At 31.9% G+C, this 22,860-nt stretch overlaps 3 protein-coding genes across 5 annotated transcripts; all 3 read left to right on the top strand.

The window, feature by feature from the left end:
- Positions 1 to 1,960: 1,960 nt before the first annotated feature.
- LOC100786934 (disease resistance protein RPV1) lies at positions 1,961 to 8,355 on the top strand. 3 transcript variants are annotated; one of them, XM_006585928.4, is made up of 6 exons: positions 1,961 to 2,608; positions 3,000 to 4,089; positions 4,654 to 5,070; positions 5,414 to 7,018; positions 7,509 to 7,580; positions 7,683 to 8,355. In XM_006585928.4, exons 1-6 carry the CDS (start codon positions 2,118 to 2,120, stop codon positions 8,196 to 8,198), a joined length of 4,191 nt encoding a protein of 1,396 aa, XP_006585991.1. In that variant the 5' UTR covers positions 1,961 to 2,117; the 3' UTR covers positions 8,199 to 8,355. The 3 variants fall into 3 exon arrangements, with proteins under 3 accessions (XP_006585991.1, XP_006585989.1, XP_006585990.1); XM_006585926.4 differs by having other exon boundaries at positions 7,509 to 8,355; XM_006585927.4 differs by having other exon boundaries at positions 1,962 to 2,608; positions 5,417 to 7,018; positions 7,509 to 8,355.
- Positions 8,356 to 12,454: 4,099 nt separating this feature from the next.
- Positions 12,455 to 18,128, top strand: LOC100783950 (serine/threonine-protein phosphatase PP2A-5 catalytic subunit). Its single transcript, NM_001363207.1, has 6 exons — positions 12,455 to 13,107; positions 14,101 to 14,215; positions 16,104 to 16,212; positions 16,285 to 16,362; positions 17,110 to 17,301; positions 17,581 to 18,128. The coding sequence occupies exons 1-6, from the start codon at positions 12,855 to 12,857 to the stop codon at positions 17,752 to 17,754; spliced, it is 921 nt and encodes a 306-aa protein (NP_001350136.1). The 5' UTR covers positions 12,455 to 12,854; the 3' UTR covers positions 17,755 to 18,128.
- Positions 18,129 to 21,829: 3,701 nt separating this feature from the next.
- On the top strand, positions 21,830 to 22,610 carry LOC100783412 (uncharacterized). Its single transcript, XM_006585925.4, has one exon. The coding sequence runs from the start codon at positions 21,982 to 21,984 to the stop codon at positions 22,357 to 22,359; it is 378 nt and encodes a 125-aa protein (XP_006585988.1). The 5' UTR covers positions 21,830 to 21,981; the 3' UTR covers positions 22,360 to 22,610.
- The last annotated feature ends 250 nt before the right edge of the window (positions 22,611 to 22,860 follow it).

Below are 22,860 nucleotides of genomic sequence, written 5' to 3'. Positions count from 1 at the left end.
TTATCTTGAATTCTCAGTGTTATCCAATTTTTCCAGATAACAAAAAAACTCATAAAATAACAACATTTATGAATCAATCTAATGTGGCTCATGTTAATTTTTTACGTTAAATTCATTATATTTTAAATAATTTAATTTATTTTCTATGTATTTTATCAATGCTACTTAACTTTTATATATATATATATATATATATAATAATAATAATAATAATAATAATAATAATAATAATAATAATAATAATAATAATATTGATATAAAATGAATCTAAACTCTTTTAAATCACTGTAAAATGATTTGAAAATTATTTAATTTAAATTTTATTAGTAAACCTTTTGATTTTATTTATATCAATCTTATTAATAAAAGAAAGTATCAATTTTTATAATTCACTATTGTATTTATTAAAAATATTTATATTTTGGCAATTTTAATTATATAAAAATAAAATTTAGCTTCTAGGATTGCCCCTAAGTTAACAATTACATGATAAATATATTCCTACGTTGACAATTAGAGATTGTCAAATTAGCAATATTTGTCATATAATATTTGTTTTACTTTTCATCTTCTCATTTCGCTAACAAATTCATTCCTAAAAGATGAAAAATAAATAAAATTTAGTTTCCAAAAGTGTAAGAAGTATGACAAATATATCCGGATATTAACTTTTATCATTCATCGTTAAATAAATAATTTATTTTTTGCAATCTTTACTTATACTACTTAACTTTTATTTTTATTAATAATTAATAATAATAATATACAATGAATCTAAACTCTTTCTATCAAGTCACTCTTAAAATTATTTGAATATCTATTTAATTTATTTTATGTATAAATGAAGAAATAACAAAAAGTTAATGAAAATATAAAAAATGAATCAATTAATATTTTAACTACCCTAATTTAGATTTTAAATATAATTAGTATCTTAATCCTAGAAGCTAAATTTTATTTTTATATAGTTAAAATTGCCAAAAAGATAAATATTTTTAATATATACAAGACTGAATTATAAAAATTAATACTTTCTTTTATTAATAGGATTGATATAAATAAAATCAAAAGGTTTACTAATAAAATTTAAATTAAATAATTTTCAAATCGTTTTTACAGAGACTTAAAAGAGTTTAGATTCATTTTATATCAGTATTATTTATATATATATATATATATATATATATATATATATATATATATATATATAAAAGTTAAATTAAGTAGCATTGATAAAAATACATAGAATAAAATTAAATTATTTAAAATATTATGGATTTAACTTAAAAAAAATAATATGAGCCACATTACATTGACTCATAAATGTTGTTATTTATGAGATTTTTGATTATCCAAAAAAATTGGATAATACTGAGAATTCAAGATAAATTGGATGAGATCAAACTTAATTTCAAGATCAATCTAAAAAATATTGATATTTTTGTTCAATAAAAAAATAATGACATTTGTAATAAAAAAGATATTTTTTAAATATTTACATTTAATCTAGTTAGCATATTTATGTTGATAATTAATTTTGTGATAAATTTGTGTTCTGTATCATGTAGACAACTTTTTAAATGAAAGTTAATGTCATGACATATTTATTGTATTTTTAACGCAATGACTAAATTTTATATTTAATACATTACTATTTACCCAAAAATGTATTTTTCTTTTCCACTTGTAGTTGTTTTAAAAAATATATGCTTTTCAAAATTTAATAAAAAAGCATTTGCCATTGATTACTTTAGTATTATATTCAATGGTGAAGAAAAACTGTGACATCGTACGAGACTTATTCAATTCTAGCACACAAGATGCTCTCCATTAATCATGTTATCACACGGCACATGATCCCAGTGCTGTCTTTTCAAACTCACTATTGTTGTCATGAAAATTACATAATACCAACCCAAAAGAATTAAATTAATGTCAGTAACTATATACATAGAATAAATGATAAAAATAGAAACTAAATATGCATTATCTCCTTCAGTCCCAACTCCCGAGTCCTAAGAAACCACACACATACTTGTCAGCATCTATTCCAACGCCAAAACACAGATCATTCTTGACAGAGTAAGCAAGTAACATACGAGCGAACACAACACACGATGCCATATAAGTCGCCGCCGGAAAGTGACGTCACGGCACCGACTCCGGGAGCGTTCAGGCTCCGGTGGGACGTGTTCCTGAGCTTCAGGGGCATCGACACGCGCGACACCATCACGAAGGGTCTCTACTCGTCTCTGGAGGCGCGTGGGGTTCGCGTGTTCCTGGACGACGTGGGATTGGAGCGTGGGGAAGAGATAAAGCAGGGGCTCATGGAGGCCATTGATGACTCAGCAGCGTTCATTGTCATCATATCTGAAAGCTACGCTACTTCCCATTGGTGTCTCGAGGAACTCACCAAGATTTGCGACACCGGGAGGCTCGTCTTGCCCGTTTTCTACCGGGTCGACCCGAGTCATGTCCGCGACCAAAAGGGTCCCTTCGAAGCGGGTTTTGTTGAGCATGAACGAAGGTTTGGTAAAAATGAGGTTTCCATGTGGAGGGAAGCATTCAATAAACTTGGTGGAGTTTCAGGTTGGCCTTTTAATGACAGGTATATTGGAGTGTTTTATTGATAAAGTTAACTTATAAACAAGTTTAAGTTTATAAGGAGATGAAAAATTAGAACTTTTAAGAAAGCTACTCGCCTGTGTCAAATATTAGAAAGAAAAAAAAAACACTTTGAACGATTTTTTTTTTATTTCTGATTTCAAGTTGTAATGAATGATAAGTTAAAAAAAAAAAATTTTAATTTAGATTAATGTAATTAAACATAGTTAATTAACTTATGCTGTTTTTTTCTTTTTTCTTATATTTGAACTTATAAAGTAGCTAATGCCTTACCATAGCAAAAAATTTAATTAACAGGAAAATGAACAAGGGTGTGGGTTGACTGGTTCTGGTTCCTTCTTGTTATTTTAATGCTTTTGTTGTTGTTGTGTCAGTGAGGAAGATACTCTGATTCGGCTTTTGGTGCAACGGATAATGAAAGAGTTGAGTAATACTCCTTTGGGTGCGCCTAAGTTTGCAGTAGGGCTTGATGAACGCGTTGAGAAGTTGATGAAAGTGTTACAAGTTCAATCCAATGGTGTCAAGGTTTTGGGGTTGTATGGGATGGGTGGGGTTGGTAAGACAACCCTTGCCAAGGCACTTTTCAACAATCTTCTCAATCATTTTGAGCATCGTTGCTTCATTTCAAATGTCAGAGAAGTTTCATCAAAACAAGACGGTTTGGTTTCCCTTCGAACCAAAATCATCGAAGACCTTTTCCCTGAACCAGGGTCTCCCACCATCATCAGTGATCATGTAAAAGCTAGGGAGAATCGAGTTTTGTTGGTCTTGGATGATGTTGATGATGTAAAGCAGCTTGATGCTTTGATTGGTAAAAGGGAATGGTTTTATGATGGAAGCCGTGTGATAATCACCACAAGGGATACAGTTCTAATTAAGAATCATGTGAATGAGTTGTATGAAGTTGAAGAATTGAACTTTGATGAAGCACTAGAGTTGTTCAGTAACCATGCACTGCGAAGAAATAAACCGCCAGAAAATTTTCTGAATCTGTCAAAGAAGATAGTGTCTCTGACTGGAAGAATGCCTTTGGCTCTAGAAGTGTTTGGTTCGTTTTTGTTTGATAAGAGGAGGGTGGAGGAATGGGAGGATGCTGTGGAGAAGTTGAGACAAATTCGCCCTAAGCATCTTCAAGATGTGTTGAAGATAAGTTATGATGCATTAGATGAAGAAGAGAAGTGCATATTCCTTGATATGGCTTGTTTGTTTGTCCAAATGGGAATGAAGCGTGATGATGTGATTGATGTGTTAAGAGGTTGTGGTTTTAGGGGTGAGATAGCTATTACGGTGCTTGTGCAGAAATGCTTAATCAAAATCACCGATGAGGACAATACACTGTGGATGCATGATCAAATTAGAGACATGGGGAGGCAAATTGTTGTAGATGAAAGCATTGTTGATCCTGGTAAGCGTAGTAGACTGTGGGATCGTGCTGAAATCATGTCTGTTTTGAAGGGTCATATGGTAAGGATTATTAAAATTGCAACATATAGAGAGTTTGATTATAATATACATGTATGACGTGAAGAGTCTCTCAGCACTAATTAAGATACGTTAATATAGAAACTTCACAAACAAAACCATTAATTCATTTTTTATTCAAAAGGGTCGCTTCTCGTGCTGGAGAAGGAGCATTGCAAATAAAATATAAGCCGTTCGGCCATTGTGGCCATTTCTCTAATAAAGAAGAAATGAGATACTACTCAATTATACAATAATATTTTTTGCACAACACCTTTACGACAATTTTTGTTGAATATATAAAAGATAAAATGAGTGAGAAATAGATATAATTATATACAATGTCTAATAGGATGTCATTAATTATGCCAATTATTTGACACTGTTCAGGTAATATAACTTAGATTACATCTTTTGTTGGATGTAGTGTTATACTTACATGTTCTTGTTTGATTAATATATTATATTTGATGGGCATGGTATTACTTGAAGATTGAAACATTTCGAATACGTACGTTTTAATCTGCTATATGCTAATTTGTTTGAGTAACTTTTTTTTTATAATAGGGAACTAGATGTATTCAAGGAATTGTGCTAGATTTTGAAGAAGACAGATTTTATAGAAGCAAGGCCGAATCAGGTTTTTCGACGAACCTTCAATGGAGATCAAGTTTAAGAAATGTATTAGGAGGCATCATCGAACAATGCCTATGCCTTAAGAATTATCTCCACCCTCAAGCAGAGGAAAACAAAGAGGTTATACTTCATACAAAATCCTTTGAACCAATGGTTAATCTGAGACAACTTCAGATTAATAATCGGAGATTAGAAGGCAAGTTTCTTCCAGCTGAACTGAAGTGGCTACAATGGCAAGGGTGCCCTTTAAAACACATGCCTTTGAAATCTTGGCCACGAGAGTTGGCTGTTCTTGATCTCAAAAACAGCAAGAAAATAGAAACCTTGTGGGGATGGAATGATTACAAGGTATGCTTCAGCTATATCTTGTCTAGTATGAATACAAAAAAATTATTATGATTTGATGATTAGGTTCTTCACTTATTATCTTTACTCAAATCTAGCTTATAGCCATTTATGATATGTAAAGAGTAAACACATGTCAAACCACTTAATGAAACTTTACTTACCAAAAAACAATTTTGAAGACACTTATTATAAGCATTTGACAAGAGTGGAAGTGTTCAAGTGATATTTCTCTAATAATTTTGGTTATTATAACTAAATCAAGCTTTGTAATTCTTCTTGCTAGGATATGTTTTCTTTTGTTTTACTTAACTATAATAACATATATATAAATCACATTGTTTAGCAGGTGCCGCGAAACTTAATGGTCTTGAATCTCTCCTACTGCATCGAACTCACTGCTATCCCTGATTTATCTGGGTGTCGACGTCTAGAAAAGATTGATCTAGAGAACTGCATTAATCTAACTAATATTCATGACTCAATTGGCAGTTTGAGTACCTTGCGTAGTTTAAAACTGACGCGCTGTTCAAGCCTTATCAACCTTCCCATTGATGTCTCAGGGCTAAAACAACTAGAGAGCCTTTTTCTTTCTGGCTGCACCAAGTTAAAATCATTACCAGAAAACATAGGAATCCTGAAATCCTTGAAAGCACTTCATGCTGATGGCACAGCTATAACAGAGTTGCCCCGGTCCATTTTTCGCCTCACGAAACTTGAACGACTTGTTTTAGAAGGTTGCAAACATTTGAGAAGGCTACCTAGTTCTATAGGACATCTATGTTCTTTGAAAGAATTATCTCTATATCAGTCTGGATTAGAAGAATTACCTGACTCTATTGGATCATTGAATAACCTTGAGAGACTCAATTTGATGTGGTGTGAATCTCTCACTGTAATTCCTGATTCTATAGGCAGTCTCATATCATTGACACAACTTTTTTTTAATAGCACTAAAATTAAAGAACTCCCTTCTACCATTGGTTCTTTATATTACCTGAGGGAGTTATCAGTTGGGAACTGTAAATTTCTCAGTAAATTGCCAAATTCAATTAAAACTTTGGCTTCAGTTGTTGAGCTTCAGTTAGATGGAACAACCATCACAGATTTGCCAGATGAGATTGGAGAGATGAAATTATTGAGGAAACTTGAGATGATGAATTGCAAAAATCTTGAATATTTACCAGAATCTATTGGCCACCTAGCATTTCTTACTACACTGAACATGTTCAATGGAAATATCAGGGAATTGCCAGAGTCCATTGGATGGCTAGAAAATCTTGTCACCTTAAGATTGAACAAATGTAAAATGCTCAGCAAGCTTCCAGCTTCTATAGGAAATTTGAAATCTCTGTATCACTTCTTCATGGAGGAAACTTGTGTGGCAAGCTTACCTGAAAGCTTTGGGAGGCTCTCAAGCTTAAGAACATTGAGAATTGCAAAGAGGCCTAATTTAAATACCAATGAAAATAGCTTCCTTGCAGAACCTGAAGAGAACCACAACTCTTTTGTACTTACACCTTCCTTTTGCAATCTGACCTTGCTAACTGAGCTTGATGCTCGTTCCTGGAGAATATCCGGGAAAATTCCAGATGAATTTGAGAAGTTATCACAATTAGAGACTTTAAAATTGGGCATGAATGATTTTCAAAAACTTCCTTCCAGCTTGAAGGGCCTTTCTATTCTCAAGGTGCTTTCACTTCCAAACTGCACTCAGCTGATCTCTCTCCCCTCACTTCCTTCAAGCTTGATTGAGCTGAATGTTGAAAACTGTTATGCACTAGAAACTATACATGACATGTCAAATTTAGAAAGTCTGAAGGAGTTGAAACTCACAAACTGTGTAAAAGTGAGGGATATACCTGGTCTTGAAGGCTTGAAGTCCTTGAGAAGGTTGTACCTGAGTGGTTGTGTTGCATGCTCCTCACAAATACGCAAGAGACTTTCAAAGGTTTTTAATCCCTTTTCTACCTTTCAACCTTTGACTAATGAATATATAAAGGCATAAATTTTTTTGTCTTAAATAACTTGATCCCAAAAGCTGATATATACTAGAAGAGCCGTTGAAACAATGTCACATCATCACTTAATTAACAACGGAGACTCAAAATAAAACTTTTAATATGTTAGGAACTCAGAACAACGAAAAAAATTATCAGGGACTCAACAAAAATCGGATATATATTAGAGATCTCAAGCATATTTAAGAAAAAAAAATTGATCCTTAAAAATATGACCTATATTGTTTTAGTTCTTATTGAAATAAAACAATGTGACTTTTGTCCTTCACTATGAGGACTAAAAAGGAATAGAATTTAAACATGGATTAGTTTTAAAAAAAATATCATACATATTTAAGTCATACATAAATTAAGAAAAATCAAGACTATACTACTTGTTGCTTCTTATAGCTTCTAACCAACGAAGTATTTATATGACAGGTAGTATTGAAGAATTTACAGAACTTGAGCATGCCAGGAGGCAAATTACCTGAATGGTTTTCAGGACAAACTGTATGCTTTTCCAAGCCTAAAAATCTTGAGCTAAAAGGTGTAATTGTTGGTGTTGTTCTTTCAATCAACCATAATATTAACATTGGCATACCTAATATGCAGCGAGAGCATATGCCTGGAGTGCTTGATGTTCAAGCAAATGTCCTCAAACAGGGCAAAACTCTCTTTAGTACAGTTTTAAATATCTGTGGGGTGCCAAGGACAGATGAAGAACACATACACTTGTGTAGGTTCCATGATTACCATCAGTTGATAGCCATTTTAAAAGATGGTGATACATTTTGTGTGAGTAAGAGAAATCCACCTTTTGATAAAGGGTTGGAGTTAAAACAATGCGGGGTTCATTTAATCTTTGAAGGGGATGATGATTATGATGGAGGGGAAGAATCATTGGACAAAGACCTACAATCTGTCTCAGAAAAATTAGCCAACTTTTTCAAGACTTATGAAGATGAGAGTGTCAGGAATCAGAATGAATTGGAGATGATGGGACAAGAGCCAAGATCTTTTCTTGTTACACTTAGAAGCAATTTTATTTTTCTTTTCCTGATTGGTCTATTCTTTTCTTTGTGCTATATATATGTGTTGGTGTTGCTTAGAAGAGATCGATACATATAGTTGGGCTGAGTTTATATGATTGTCTTTCTATTAGGAGAATTTGCTATTAGCTCTGTTCTTCACGTGCCCATTAAGGTAGGAATCACTGCAGTGTTTCCGGTGATGTTGTGGTCTTTCTTTGATTCTGGAGAGTTCAGCAAGGAAAATATTTGATGAACACCCTCAATGCTATTAGACACTTAGGGAGGGAGAGAAAAAAGAAAGAAAAAGATAGATTTGATATGGTTTATGATGTGATACAATGAGAGTGATAGAGAAAAATGAGAGGTATTTAAAATAAACTATAGTTGATGTATCATTACTCCATTGATGGTGGTAGGTTTACCTACAGGGATTCTAGTACTTAGGTTGATGGGTTGATTAGTAAGAGGTAAAAATGGAAATGACATGTACCTTTGCTAGGGTTTTTCTCTCCTATGTATAGTGTTGATTGGCATTTGCATGTTCATAAAAGTCTTCATAATTTTAGAATAAAAAATTGCATGGACACCTAAGTCCTAATGTCCTTATTCAACACCTACTAAGAGAAAAAAAAGAAATAAAATACAAATATGATAGAATTTATAATGTGAGAAAAAAATATTATTACTTGTTTGATAATTGGTATAGTGGGCGTAAAATAAGAGAAAGGCTAGTGATATTATCTTTGATACTCTTTTTCTAACACTAGTGATGCGATTAATTAAAATTTGTTGAAAATTATCATTTTTTATAGGTTCCACTTCTAAGTTAATGATTTTTTCTCTTGATTTAAATGATGTAAAATTTGTTGAAAATCATTAATTTTGATAAGCTTTACTCCCAAGTTAAATATTTGATAGGTTTTCCTTCTTACACACACATGATAGTCAATTGTCATCGTCACATCATTTTTTAAGGTTACAAATGATTTGAATTATATCAATTTTATAATTATTTGTTGAATTATTTTTATGTTTTTAAATTATATGACCTAATTTAAATGGAATTTTAAATATATACAATTATTTTTAAATAGAAGATATAATTTGTATCATGTTTCATAATTATGCAATTGAGAGACATATACATCCAAGTTATTCTTGTATAAATAAAAAATAAATGTTTAAGAAAATTATAAAGAAAAAACACATTTTATTTTGTTATAAAATAATATTATTAATAAAGTATTTAAATGTCAAAAAATGATTTAAAAAAAATATAATTCTAATAAAATTTATTTCATTTAATTTTACTTTTTAGAAAAAAATTAAAAATTGAGTTTAAACAATATAAGTAAAATCACCAAATTTTTACCATTTTCTTATAATACAAAATTTAAAAATGTTTGTCTTACATTTTAATAATATAAGTTACTAGAAATAAATTCAAATGTAAAAAATATTAAATATATATCCTTTATGTCATTTAATATTTATCCGTTGATCTTATCATACTTTTAATTAAATCAGTTATTTTATAAATTTTCAGGTAACTTTAGGTTTTAAGCTCCTAACTTATAAATTTTCTGCTAATTTAAGCTTTTTGAAGTAATTTATAAAAAAATAAGCTAATAAAATAAAATAACTTATAAGTTGCTAAAAAAAACCCTTAAATTGAAGTTGTTGACAATTGGGTTACTACTCTTATATACCTGTCCCTTCCCTTTCAGTTTCATCCTTTCGTTGCACCATGGGCGGTACAGTTAAAAAAATATTTATATACTATTGTTATAAATATTATTTATTGTATAATTCTTATTACTAAAATGGTTTTGATAATTGGATAAAATATATATTTGTTCTTTCAAAATATTTGTTATGTAGTCCTTGTAAACATTTAATATACTTTTAATCTTTACATTTTAATAGAAATGCCTATTTTTAGTTTATGATAAGAGATTAAAATCATATTACTTTTGATAACTGTGAGAATTAAGAATGTATTTATTTTTTTATATAAAAAAGCATGAATTTTTTTTATAGAAATTAAAATCAAATTTCAATTATTTTGAAGGATAACAGCATATTTTGCACTTTGATTTGAAAAACTATTATTTTAAAGGAAAAGAGTATTTAGTCCCCCTAAACTTTACCTTTCTTCAAATAGACACCATAAAATTTAATTTTATCTTAATTAATCCTTAAAATTTACCTTATTTGTAAATATACATCATAAAACTTTAATTATGTTCCAATTGATCTTAAACTTTATTATTTTTGCAAATAAACGTCTTAATTTTGACTTCGTCTCAATTAATCTTTAAAATTTATCCTTTTATGAATAGTCTTTTATATTACATTAGGGCTAAAATACTAGCAATGCACAAATCTCAATCATTTATTTATTTTCAATCCTAGTCATTTGTTGTTTTATATTTATAAATCACTTTTCCAAACATAATAAAATTTAGAATTAACAAAAAAGTTATGTTTTTTATTTTTATTTTTTGTCTAAATCCATATTTTTATTGTATTTTAATGTTTTGTAGAAATGAATTGTGACAAAAAATAAAAAAGATTAATGAATGATTGATATTTAAGATGCGTAATTTAACTTGATAGGAATAATTATTTGTAAAAGGGGTAGATTTTAAGAATAAAATCTAATTAAAGTTTAAAGTCTCTATTTACAAAAGTGGTAATGTTTAAAGATGAATTGGAGCAAAATTAAAGTTGATAGTATTTATTTGCAAATAGAATAAAGTTTAAGGCAATTTCATACTAATATCATGGTTACAAAAGAAAATTAAGGATAAATTAGAATAAGATTAAAGTTTTATAGCGTGTATTTGCAAAAGAGACAAGATTTAAGGATCAATTATAACTTTTCATCTAACTTAAAAAATTAGTTTTATGAAACATAGCCTAAAAAACAAGGGTCATTATGAAAGACGAAAAAATTAAGAACGAAATAAAATAATAAATATATTTTAATTAGTTTCATCTTTCACAAATATTAAATAATAAATACTTACTAAAAATTGAATATATTACATTGAATTGTGAATAATAATTTATTTATACAAAAAATAAATTAAATAAAAAATAATAATATACGTATAAGATATCAAAATAAATATTAAACTTATTTATTTTTAAAAAATGGATGTGTTAAAGTGGATTGGAAACATCAATGTCGGGTTGGACCAGTTTTATCACTCATATTTAAAATCATTAAGCGAAGTTTTAAACTTCCACAAAGTATTATTTCTTAATTCTTAATATTGTTTTTTCAATTTAGACGGTAAACCAAAATCAACTTTAAAAATTAGAGGATCAAATTAAAACTAAAAAAAACTAGATAATCAAATTAAATTAAAAAATAAATCAGAGTAAAAAAAGCTAATATTCAATCTATCCTTACTTTAATTATTTTTAGACTAAAAATATCCCTCATTAAAAAAATAAAATCTATTACCAAATTGTTAAAAAAGAAAAAAATATTAATGATAAGAATAATTTAAAAGAAATTATAAATATTAGACAAATATATTACTATTAATTAAATTAACCATTTTTCTTAATTAGATGAGTCTTATATATAAAAACGCACAAAATATATAATTCATCCTTAGAAAAATTCATTTTCTTGTTATTTTTTCGGCATTTGAATTTCATTTTCATTTTTCTATTTAGTTCTCTGGCTGTGGCTGACAACTCACGATGGTTTTTTCCCACCAAGCACACTCTCTCTTCTAGATTTTCTTAATATACACCGCTTTTGTATATTATTGTCCAATCTACACCACTTTTTTTTTACTTTGAGAAGTCGTATCTGACCACCTGACTTCTGTACGAAGCCTTTTTTTATATAATTTAATTTTTAAATTTATGTTTTAATTTAAATTATTAAAATAATATAAATATTATATTATATAAAAATATTTTTAATTGATTTTAATTTTTTTTTGTTAAAATAATTTTTTTTGTTTAAGAAAATGATGTTACTAAGTATAATTAATTTTCTTATATTATTTAATTTATAAAAAAGTATTGTATAAATTAAATATATATAAAAAGTATTGTATAAATTAAATAACATAAAAAATAATTATACTTAATAACATGATTTTCTTAAACAAATAAAAATTATTTTAAAAATCAATTAAAAATATTTTTATATAATATAATATTTATATTATTTTAATAGTTTAAATTAAAACAAATTTTAAAATAAAATATAAATTAAACTAAAGAAAAAAAGGACAATGTCGGGGATGGCGAGACTAACAAACTGGTATAAAGTAAGAAAATCTGAGAGAGTGTATTGGTGGAAAAAAAAACCCACCTTCTTCCCCTCTCTTCTCTCACTCACACAAATATTAAATTAACAATTAAATTATCATTTTTATTTCTTAAAAGAGAAAAAATAGTTTTATTTTTTTATTTTTTTTTGTCTCTGTCTGACTGAGAAACACAAAGCCGAGGAGACGAAGAGAAAGAAAAGGCACACACACAACGGTGGAAATGAATGAATGATTGAGAGACCAAATCAAACCAGGCCAGCTTCAAAACGCTGCGTTTCACTCCCCCGTCCTCGCGTTGCTTCGAAACCCTAACCCTATCCACGGCATTCCTCCGCTCGCCGTCGACGCCGTCACCGTCGCGCCAACTGCCGCAAACCGAATAAACCGAATCGATCTGAGAGAAGAAGAAGAAGAAGACGCGATCTCGGAGGTGGGAGCGAAACGAAACGATGCCGTCTCACGCGGATCTGGAACGACAGATCGAGCAGCTGATGGAGTGCAAGCCTCTGTCGGAGTCGGAGGTGAAGGCGCTGTGTGATCAAGCGAGGGCGATTCTCGTGGAGGAATGGAACGTGCAACCGGTGAAGTGCCCCGTCACCGTCTGCGGCGATATTCACGGCCAGTTTTACGATCTCATCGAGCTGTTTCGGATTGGAGGGAACGCACCCGATACCAATTATCTCTTCATGGGTGATTATGTAGGTCAGTCACTCTTCGATTCAATTTCCCTTTTTGTTTTTTCATCTTTTTAATATTTGTGTGTGTGTGGTTAGGGTTTTCTGGGGGCTCAATTTGTAATTGGTTTCATATAGGTTTAATGAAATTATGACCAGGTCGATAGCACGGTGTTGACTTTATTTATTTATTTATAACTGTTAATGATTTCTGGGTGAATTAAATGAACTTGATTGTTTCCGTGTTTGTGTTCCGTGTTGTGTCTGTGATGGTTATGATGAAGTCTAATAGTAAGAACTTCAACTTTTTGAGCTGCCCAAGGGTTGTTAGATGGGGAACTGTTTAGTGAAACTTGCTTCCTCCCGCCTGGTTCGGTGATTGGCGTGCATCCGTGATAAGGATTTTTCTTAGGGCTGCTTTGAAATTGAAATTGTGGGTATATTAGATCTTGTTATGGGAGTGTAGTTGCATTGGAATTGGCTCATACATATCATAACACATGAAATTTCAGTTTTCTCTTGCATGACTATTTTGATCTTCTTATCTCTGCATAGTGCCTGTACTATCAACACAATGGATGAGCAAAGCATGAGTACCTAAATCTCATCTTTCACACCCTTACAGATGATGGTCGGTGGGGCAATGAGATTGAAACTATTCTTCAATGTAGGAAATAGGCAATGGTTTTTGCTGATATGGTTTACAGTCTCTATTTTGTTTTAGTAATGCACTAATGTTTAAGAAGTATGTTCTTAGTTTGAACTTTTGGAATTGCAATCATATGTTTACTATCTTTATGATTTTCTTTTCCATGCATATCTATCTGCGTATCCTAGACATATTGCATACTACATTTTGCATGAATAGACATGTTGCCTTATATACCTGTATTGTATCTGTGCATCATAGGTTTTACCATTGGTCATTATATTTCTTTCTTTTGTCACGCTGCTCTTAAGGATTTTCAGTGTCTGTGGATACTGCTTCCAATTCCTCATGATAATGGCTTAATTCATGCAGATCGTGGATACTATTCAGTGGAGACTGTTACACTTTTGGTGGCTTTGAAAGTCCGTTACAGAGATAGAATCACAATTCTCAGGGGAAATCATGAAAGTCGTCAAATTACTCAAGTGTATGAACCATTTCTTCTTATTCAATGTTTGTCACACAACACAATCTCTGGATCCATTGTCATTTATATATGTTTAAGTTCTATCATTTTAAACTGAAGGTTTGATATATATTCAGCCATAAGTGTCAATAGCGCACTTTAGTTGGATCGCATCACAATGCTGCTCTTGGGTGCTATGGAAGTCAAATAGTTTTGTGGTTTTGAATAGCAGCCATTTCAGCTGCTATAACATTGAAATTGCTATCTTTTGCAGCTGGAATAGTGTCTCACTGTCTGCTAGGGATTTATAGGGGGTAATTTCAGGATATTTCCCCCAATGTTGTTAAATAACAGTTACATTACTATAAAATGTTATTTTTCAACCCCTCAGCCACAGGAAATTTGTGAAGGGCAGCCTTCTATGGTGACATCATGGGCTGCAATGGCGTGTTTATATGGCAGAATTTTGGCCTTCAGCCACCTGCCATTGATAACCTTGATTGCCTCCTCCCTCCCCCTCTTTAATTGAATCAGAGGTTTCAAATGAAACCCCAAATTTCTCACTCTTGCATGCATTCTCTCTTGCGAACACCTACCTTTCTCTGGCGACATTGCCCAGCTAGTGGTGACATACCCCAAGTTTATGTCCATCCTCTTCTGCCATTTTTGCAGCTATCCCTGTTTTCACCCTCTAATTGTTCTCTTCTCTTTCCTATCATTTTTTGTTTGTTTTCTGCCCCTTATGGCTGTCTTTTGCTAATAATGAATGTCTAACTTTTAGATTTTTTTTAATATTTGAGCATATATACATTTATATATATATATATGTGTGTGTGTGTGTGTGTGTGTGTGTGTGTGTGTGTGTGTGTGTGTGTGTGTGTGTGTGTGTATCAATTAACTTGCATCTAAAATTTCACAATAGTGGCCATCTTGCTATCTGCTATTCCACTATAACAGTTTTGGACTTTGGAGTCAACCACTCCACACCGCTATCTAGGATTGATAACTATGTATTCAGCTTGAAATTTTGATAATAGTTTGTGGGAGTTGCATGCAACCTCAATACCTCTAATCATTATTGTCTTCATTACCAAATGGAGCCAACTTGTTGGTGCACCATCTATCCAATGGGTGATTTCTAAGGGCTTAAGAGCAGCTTTGGTTTGTAATGGCTTTAGGCCATATTTTTTTCTCTTTCTAGATTTGTCGTTCTCATCATTATTATGTTGACTTGAGATATAAGGTTGGTCTAGTGGTGAAGGGAGAAGGGAAGGGGGGAGGGGTCGCTGGTTCGAATCCCTCCGCTAACAAAAACTAACAATACTAACAACTAACATTTGTCAATAAAAAAAATATTATGCTGACTGTTTTAGGATTTTAATATTTAGAATAATAAAATAATATATTTGTTGCTTTTAGCTATGTATCCAATGCTGACTGCTGTTATCAACTTATGGTCTTTTCACTGAATGAGTAGCATGATTGCTTTGTGCTTGTGAGGTTTACTAAAATCAATTTCTCCCATTGTAGCACGTGTTCCAATGTGAACTTTGTGGTTGAAATTAATTTGCACACATCTCTCAGTACATTCAGCAGTTCAAAATTAATTTTATCATAATCAATTATACTAAACTTCAAACCAGAAAAGTACTTTGTTGAGATGAACCTGGTACGTGAATTCCTAGGGTAACTAACTTTAAAAAGATACCCTTTAACTGCGAAACATTATAAAGCAAATTTGTAAGTTTTGTCTGAATGAAACTTGTTAAAACAAATTTATCAATGTTTTGACAGAAATGAAACAGGAAAAAATAGAAAATCTCTTTAAACACTACAAACAAGTTTTTTTTTAATTAAAAATTGTTTTATTGCTGTGTTATTTCATCTATCCTTTACCTACTGCTTTCAGGTATGGCTTCTATGATGAATGCTTGAGAAAATATGGAAATGCCAATGTCTGGAAATACTTTACAGACTTGTTTGATTATTTACCTCTGACTGCCCTCATTGAGAGTCAGGTTTGAGTTAAATATGTTGCAGAATGTTCATCTGACTAATTTTATGCCAGCATTTAACTTCTGTGTATACAGATTTTCTGCTTGCATGGAGGTCTCTCACCTTCTTTGGATACACTGGATAACATCAGAGCATTGGATCGTATACAAGAGGTTTGTATGCAATTGCTAGCATGAATGCACTGAATTGCCTTATGATCCATTTAATATGAAGAACATTTTTATTTGCAGAATGATGTCTTGAGTTAGATATACATCTGATGGTTACTATGGTTTGAGAAATATTTTACTTGATGTTGCAATTGTAGTTTGTAATATTGTTTTGCTCGAGATGTTTCATCTAGGACCTACCATCATGACTGCTTTCTTTTGTTTTTTTTTTTGAAACGGAGAGACTTATATTATTACTTCCTTCAAATACTGCTCTGCAATACAAGTAGGATATATCTCAAAATCATGAAAGCTAGCATAACTTCTAGAATCCCTAGCTAAAGAATGAGCTACTAGATTTGCTTTCCTTCTAATAAAGCAAACTTTGTAATCCAGTGAGGACTTCAACAAAGTTTTACAATGCTTGACAATCTCTCGAAATTCAGAGCTATCCACATGCTCCTTATTGACACTATTAGAAACTCTTTGGCAGTCAACTTCAATGACCACATTATGGTATCCTTTACTTCCAAGCCACGATGACGATATAGCTCCCACAATATCTTCCTCTTTAGTTTAATAAAATATTTTAATATGCTATGTCTATTGGCCTAGCCAGGCACATGAAGCTTTTAGGATATCTCATCTTATACTCCACAATGGAATGCTATTTTCTTAACATTTGTATTGGCTAGATACCTTGTGATTATGTCTCCTAGTTTGTCTAACAACTGTACTTTTATGTTACAGGTTCCACATGAAGGACCAATGTGTGATCTCTTGTGGTCTGACCCTGATGATCGCTGTGGATGGGGAATATCTCCACGTGGTGCAGGATACACATTTGGACAGGATATAGCTGCTCAGTTTAATCATACCAATGGTCTCTCCCTGATATCGAGAGCTCATCAGCTTGTTATGGAAGGATTCAATTGGTGCCAGGTGACGGACATAGCTATTTTCAATTAAGAGGAGTGATACTCTTTAACACTATTATTGATTAAAATTTAGTAGAAATTACGAAATCATGAGTGGGGACTCATTAAATAAGGCAAGATCTATATAATTTTTGATTCTCAATGATTTCCTGCGAAAAATGAAGAGTGTTTAAGAAAGTGTATTACTAGCATTTCTCTTCAAGCAATATAATAATCTTTTTCCACTCTGAGAATACCTTCTTTATTTTATCTATTGATTTCATTTTGATGATGACTCTTTCAGGACAAAAATGTGGTGACTGTATTTAGTGCACCAAATTACTGTTACCGATGTGGGAATATGGCTGCTATACTAGAAATAGGAGAGAATATGGATCAGAATTTCCTTCAGTTTGATCCAGCGCCCAGGCAAATTGAGCCTGACACCACACGCAAGACTCCAGATTATTTTTTATAATTTCATTTATCTGCCTGTTTGTAGTTACTGCTCTCTGCCATTACTGTAGATGTGTCTTTAAGGAAAGGAGTTTTGCTGTTTAAGTGGAGGGTGGTCATCAACATAATTCTTTCTTTTGGAGTTTACCTCCTGCTGCTGCCGCTGCCGCTGCCTTATTTGTACAAGAAACCAATAGAACTGACACAAGCCACCAATTGGGGTTGTATATTTTTGGGAGGAAGCGGTAATAACATGGTATATCTTGTTCTGTAATCCTTTTTCTTTAAATTGAATCTCAAGTTAGAGAGCAGATTTTTGAGTCCTGACAATGATGTCCATTTGAGACTTTTGATGATTCCAAATGAAAGTGCAGGTGTTCATTTTTCGTGATTAAATTATATCATGGTAGAGGGTTGAGTAGGGATGGTGCATTGAGACCTAATAATTAGGAACCTATTTGAACCAATTCCCTTCGGTTTTGCTGTTGCTCATTTCGTCGTTGAATTCCTTTTATGCTAAACTGAGGCGACAGAGTTTATCAAATTTATGACCGTCTCAAATTGTGGGTTAACATGCCAAATTCTTCAGAGGGTACTAGAGGGTATCTGTGTGTGCCTATCGATTTAATAAGGAGATTGCTATTACACCCACTTTTTTACTCTGCACACCTATTTATTTTTGGACATTTTAAAATGCCCAAAGTACCTTCCCCTCACCACTCCCTCACGGCCCTTCTTACCTCCCTGTCGCCCCCTCTGGTGTGCTACGTGCTTACATAAACATTAGAGACTAGTTTATTAAGTTTTTACATTACGAAAATTTGTTTTCATAATGTAGCTATTGGTTTCCGTAATATAATATAATAATTTTTTTTTACGTGTTTACATAAACTAGTTTTTATGTAAATTTACATTTTAAAAATGAGTTTCTACTGTGTAAATTTTTACATAATGGAAATAGAGTTTAGATTTTAGAGTATGCGTCTGTCATTTTTACACGAACAGTTTGATAATCAAGAAACAAAATGTACATATATTCAGATACAAATAAGTGATCATGATATTACATATATAAAAAATGTTACCAATAGTTTTTCAATAAACTTGCAATGTTTATGTTGATTTGAGATGAAATATATTTCATTGGACTTGCTAAACTTATTGTTGATGTTTTTGAACTGCTTTAACCAAAATTTCATTTTTGACCAAAATTAAAGTTTGTTAATACTGGGTTTTGTTGAAATCAAAGTTGGAGTACTATAGGCCCCCCTCTGTTGACTATTATTATCTTATCCTTCAGGAGATCATACTCAGCATATGACTCATTCGTAGGTGTTATTAGGGAATTCTTAAGCATCAAGAATTAGCTAATAGCCAGGCACAAAAAACAAGAACTTAGGTCCATCAACAAAGATAAAGGAAATCCCTGTTCCTCAATTTTTCTGCTCATTAGTTTGTACGATGTATTTGTTCCGACCCAATCTGATAATGGTGTAGCAAGTGTGAGCAGAGCTTAAACTATAGGTCGAATATGCATAAATGAACATTCTGATCAAGGTTACCTTTCTGTCCATTGCAATTCAAAACCAAGGGAATTACTTCCTGCACCCGCGAAAGGCCCACATAGAACAAAATACCCCTCACCAACACCCTACCCAAACATCATGCCCCACCATACCACACACCACCATTGCGCCCCATCGCTACCCAACACCACTGCCCCCACTAGACGTGAAGAGCACCCTTGTGAGCTTGCAATTGCTATGATATGCAAAGAATTAAAGAAGTGGTGCATGTATTTATGTCAGTGCCATGAAAAGAGGTGTCCAAGATAGGTATTCCAGAACAGGATAGGTATTCCAGAATACCTTTTAGGGAATATAATTTTCATATTTCGGATTACGTATTCCAATATAGGATATGGTAATCCAGAAACTTATTCCAGAATAGAAAAATCATATTCTGGATAGGGTAAGGGTAAAATGAAAATTTTAAAACATATGGGCGCAGAAAGCAAAAAGTGTGGGGGCAGAAAGCAATTGCCCAAAACTTAATAACAACTGAAAATATGGTATTGAAGAGAAAGTGACATATATGTTATGTTCATAATTTTTTTATGAACATTGAGAACAATTTGAAATCACCACGCAAACTCCACACGGTATTGATTCCGACAGAGACATTGGTCCTTGAGGGACAGGCTAGGTTTGATTGATATGATGAAGTTGATAGAAAAAGAAGAACTTAGGGGAAACAAACAAACGAAGAAAAAAAAAAATCATTGGTGGATGTTTGAATCTCAGCTCGTGAGAGCTGCACCTGTCTTGTGTGGGCCCTCACGAAAAGCCTTTGATTCATGGGGAAAACAAGCATGATTCGAGAAGTTAAGGCCTGAAGGAATCAATGCTTTAGTTGCTTTCTTTCACTCTCCCAAAGATGATAACTGATTCACAAAGAGATCAAACTTAGTTCTCACCACTTAAAGGAATGCACGAAGAGGCCTTTCGGGAAAGGGCTTGAATATTACACAATTGCATTAGGCAACAATAAAAATTAAGGAAATTGAACACTAAATGACACTTAATGTGATGTGCAAAGCTTTCCATAATTTTATTTGGCTGTGAGTAATTGATGCCTTGATAGTTAAGTAGGACAAAGGTAGATTGTCTTTTATGATTGCAAAGACAAAGCCCTCTAAGGGTACGTGTGATGTTCAATTAGGATCGGCCAAATAGCTATGCTTTGTCAATGAGCATTGTTTGATAGATTCGAATAAATATATACATATAATTTGATGTAAATTTTGTTGATATTTCAAAAGGTTAATATATTTATTTAATTAGTAGAGAATATTATTTTGAGTTTTAGTGCTTATCTAAAAAGTAGATATTTTTGTTATATTTGACTTGGTCAGATTTAGTGAGTGTTTGTAAAACCATTCTCACACATTTCAATGAAGTTGAACGTGAATGGAGAGAAATAATGGGTTGGCGTTAAGCGAAAGTTTAAACATCAAAGTAAACGCAACTCTCTTACCTCAAAGGAAAGATGGAAATAATATTATCGGAGAGAAATTTTATAGTTTTTTTTATAGGAAAACTCACACCATTTATACTTTACTTTAATTCAAAAAATATTTTATTTTTATTTTTTAAACTAAACACGTAATTAATTAGTGGACTGATGCAATTTTTGTAACTCCTATTTTTCACTATAAATATCTAGATTTCTCAAGGTTTCTTGAGTTCTCTCCCCTCGTGTTATATAATGGAGGCTTGCTTATCACGTAGGGGGTGAAAAAATGGATCAACTCACCCTAACTTGTCATCAACCTTCCTAAAGTAGGACAGGACAAGTTGACTTGTTTATGAAAAGTGGGTTAGAAAATACAGATGGGTTAACAAGTTGACTGTCAAAAGATAAAATGGTGGGTTGTTGGGTTATAATATAATAGGTTGACCGGTCAAAATTTGTCTAAAAAATTCAAAATAAAACAAAAGTCTATAAAAAGTAAATAAATACAAATTGATTCCCTTTTAATTTTAACACTCTACTCATTTATTTTACACACACATACATATTATTAATTTTGTTCATGATTATTAAAGCTATTAAATATGAAAACGATCATGGTTCGTGATAAATTTGAATTAGTAAGTTCATAATTCATTGAGGGAGATGGTGATCTTTTTACTTTTTATTTTATTGTTAATTTTTATTAAAATATTAACAGAAGGATTTTTTTTTGAATCCATAATCTCTTTCTCCTTCCATTCTTAAACCTTTCTTTTCAATCACCAAACTAATCTATTAACTTCAAGGGATCGTGATCTTAGACAGCAAGGACACCATAACTCATTTATAAGGAGCCAAAACCTAGAATAAAATCCTTTTTTTCCATTAAATATCCCACAAACATGTATTAATGATTATATCATACTTACGAATACATATCATTTAGCATGGACAACATACATATAGATACGTGTGGTACATTTTTTTAGAAGAAGATACGTGCATGGTACATATACTTACGTGATTTATCACTTTTTAAATTATTGTTACGGAACCTTTCTTCAAAGTGCATGTGTTACGTGGTCACCATTTAGTCACGGTTCTTGAGAGAATCCACTAAGGATTATATATTTCTAGCTATAAGACTATAACCCATTTAATTTCACTTTTTCTTGTAGTAGAACAACCATTTAAGTTCGCCTCTTATTGTTGATCACTTTCTTGCCTCTCCGCAATGGCCAACAAAGATTACAGAGACAACAAGAGATCAGTTTGTGAGACGTCAATATTGTTGGTGGCAAACATCATCAGATTATCTTCTCTAAGATTTTCTGGCCAGAGTTTCACGAAAGACCTTGAACCTCCACAAGAGGAAGGAACCTATGTGGGCAAAGGCAATGAATCTTCTTCGGTATCAAAATTTTACAAGAGTGAAAGAACTAAAAAGCTGGAGAGGATCAAAAGGCCTCGTTCGTACCTCATGAAACTACCAAAGGAGGATCCAACGAACTATTTGAGTCAGGCACTAGACGATGTTGATGTCAACGCTGAGAACTATATCAGCCATATTCGTGGAAAGATTATTAGGGATAGTGGTAATATTGAATATTGATATAAAGAAAAACACTTTTCACCATATCTTCCACCTCAAACCGTTTGCTAGTGGTGGGAGGTTTGATAGATGCATGAGGATATCTAGCTTCAATCCTCATTGCCGTCATTGTACAAAAGGAAAAAAAAAACTTTCACCAATATTATATATAGTCAAGTAGGTTTTGCACTTTTGGTGATCAATTGTGTAAATATTACACTACTATAAATAAAAATTTTAATGATGCTCGGACAACCAGGGTTGTACCAAAACCGTCTTCAAATGTGACAATTTTTTAATTTATGAAACATGCTAACGACAATTTTATTTAAAATCACTATAAATACATTTGATACGATGACAATTTTGGTGAAAACCATCGTCGATAAAACAAGTTTAAAAATAATTTTGGATAATCATCGTCGTATTGATCAATCTAAAAATTAAAATCTTAGTGTCAATTCCATTGGAGATCTCGCGTACCTTGCCCTTACTCGTAGAACCCCCCATGCCTTGCCCTTA

Source organism: Glycine max, chromosome 8, assembly GCF_000004515.6.
Source record: "Glycine max cultivar Williams 82 chromosome 8, Glycine_max_v4.0, whole genome shotgun sequence".
NCBI lineage: Eukaryota > Viridiplantae > Streptophyta > Magnoliopsida > Fabales > Fabaceae > Glycine > Glycine max.
The sequence above is the reverse complement of the archived record's forward strand: the minus strand, read 5'-3'. Positions and strand labels throughout refer to the sequence as shown.

Bases quoted from the DNA above. Each gene is read 5' to 3' on its own strand.
- LOC100786934 (XM_006585926.4), top strand. From the start codon at position 2,118: ATGCCATATAAGTCGCCGCCGGAAAGTGACGTCACGGCACCGACTCCG. The intron at 5,071-5,413 runs GTATGCTTCAGC...CACATTGTTTAG, and splicing joins GGGGATGGAATGATTACAAG to CAGGTGCCGCGAAACTTAAT. The intron at 7,019-7,508 runs GTTTTTAATCCC...TTTATATGACAG, and splicing joins TACGCAAGAGACTTTCAAAG to GTAGTATTGAAGAATTTACA.
- LOC100783412 (XM_006585925.4), top strand. From the start codon at position 21,982: ATGGCCAACAAAGATTACAGAGACAACAAGAGATCAGTTTGTGAGACG.
- LOC100783950 (NM_001363207.1), top strand. From the start codon at position 12,855: ATGCCGTCTCACGCGGATCTGGAACGACAGATCGAGCAGCTGATGGAG. The intron at 13,108-14,100 runs GTCAGTCACTCT...TAATTCATGCAG, and splicing joins CTTCATGGGTGATTATGTAG to ATCGTGGATACTATTCAGTG. The intron at 16,213-16,284 runs GTTTGAGTTAAA...CTGTGTATACAG, and splicing joins CTGCCCTCATTGAGAGTCAG to ATTTTCTGCTTGCATGGAGG.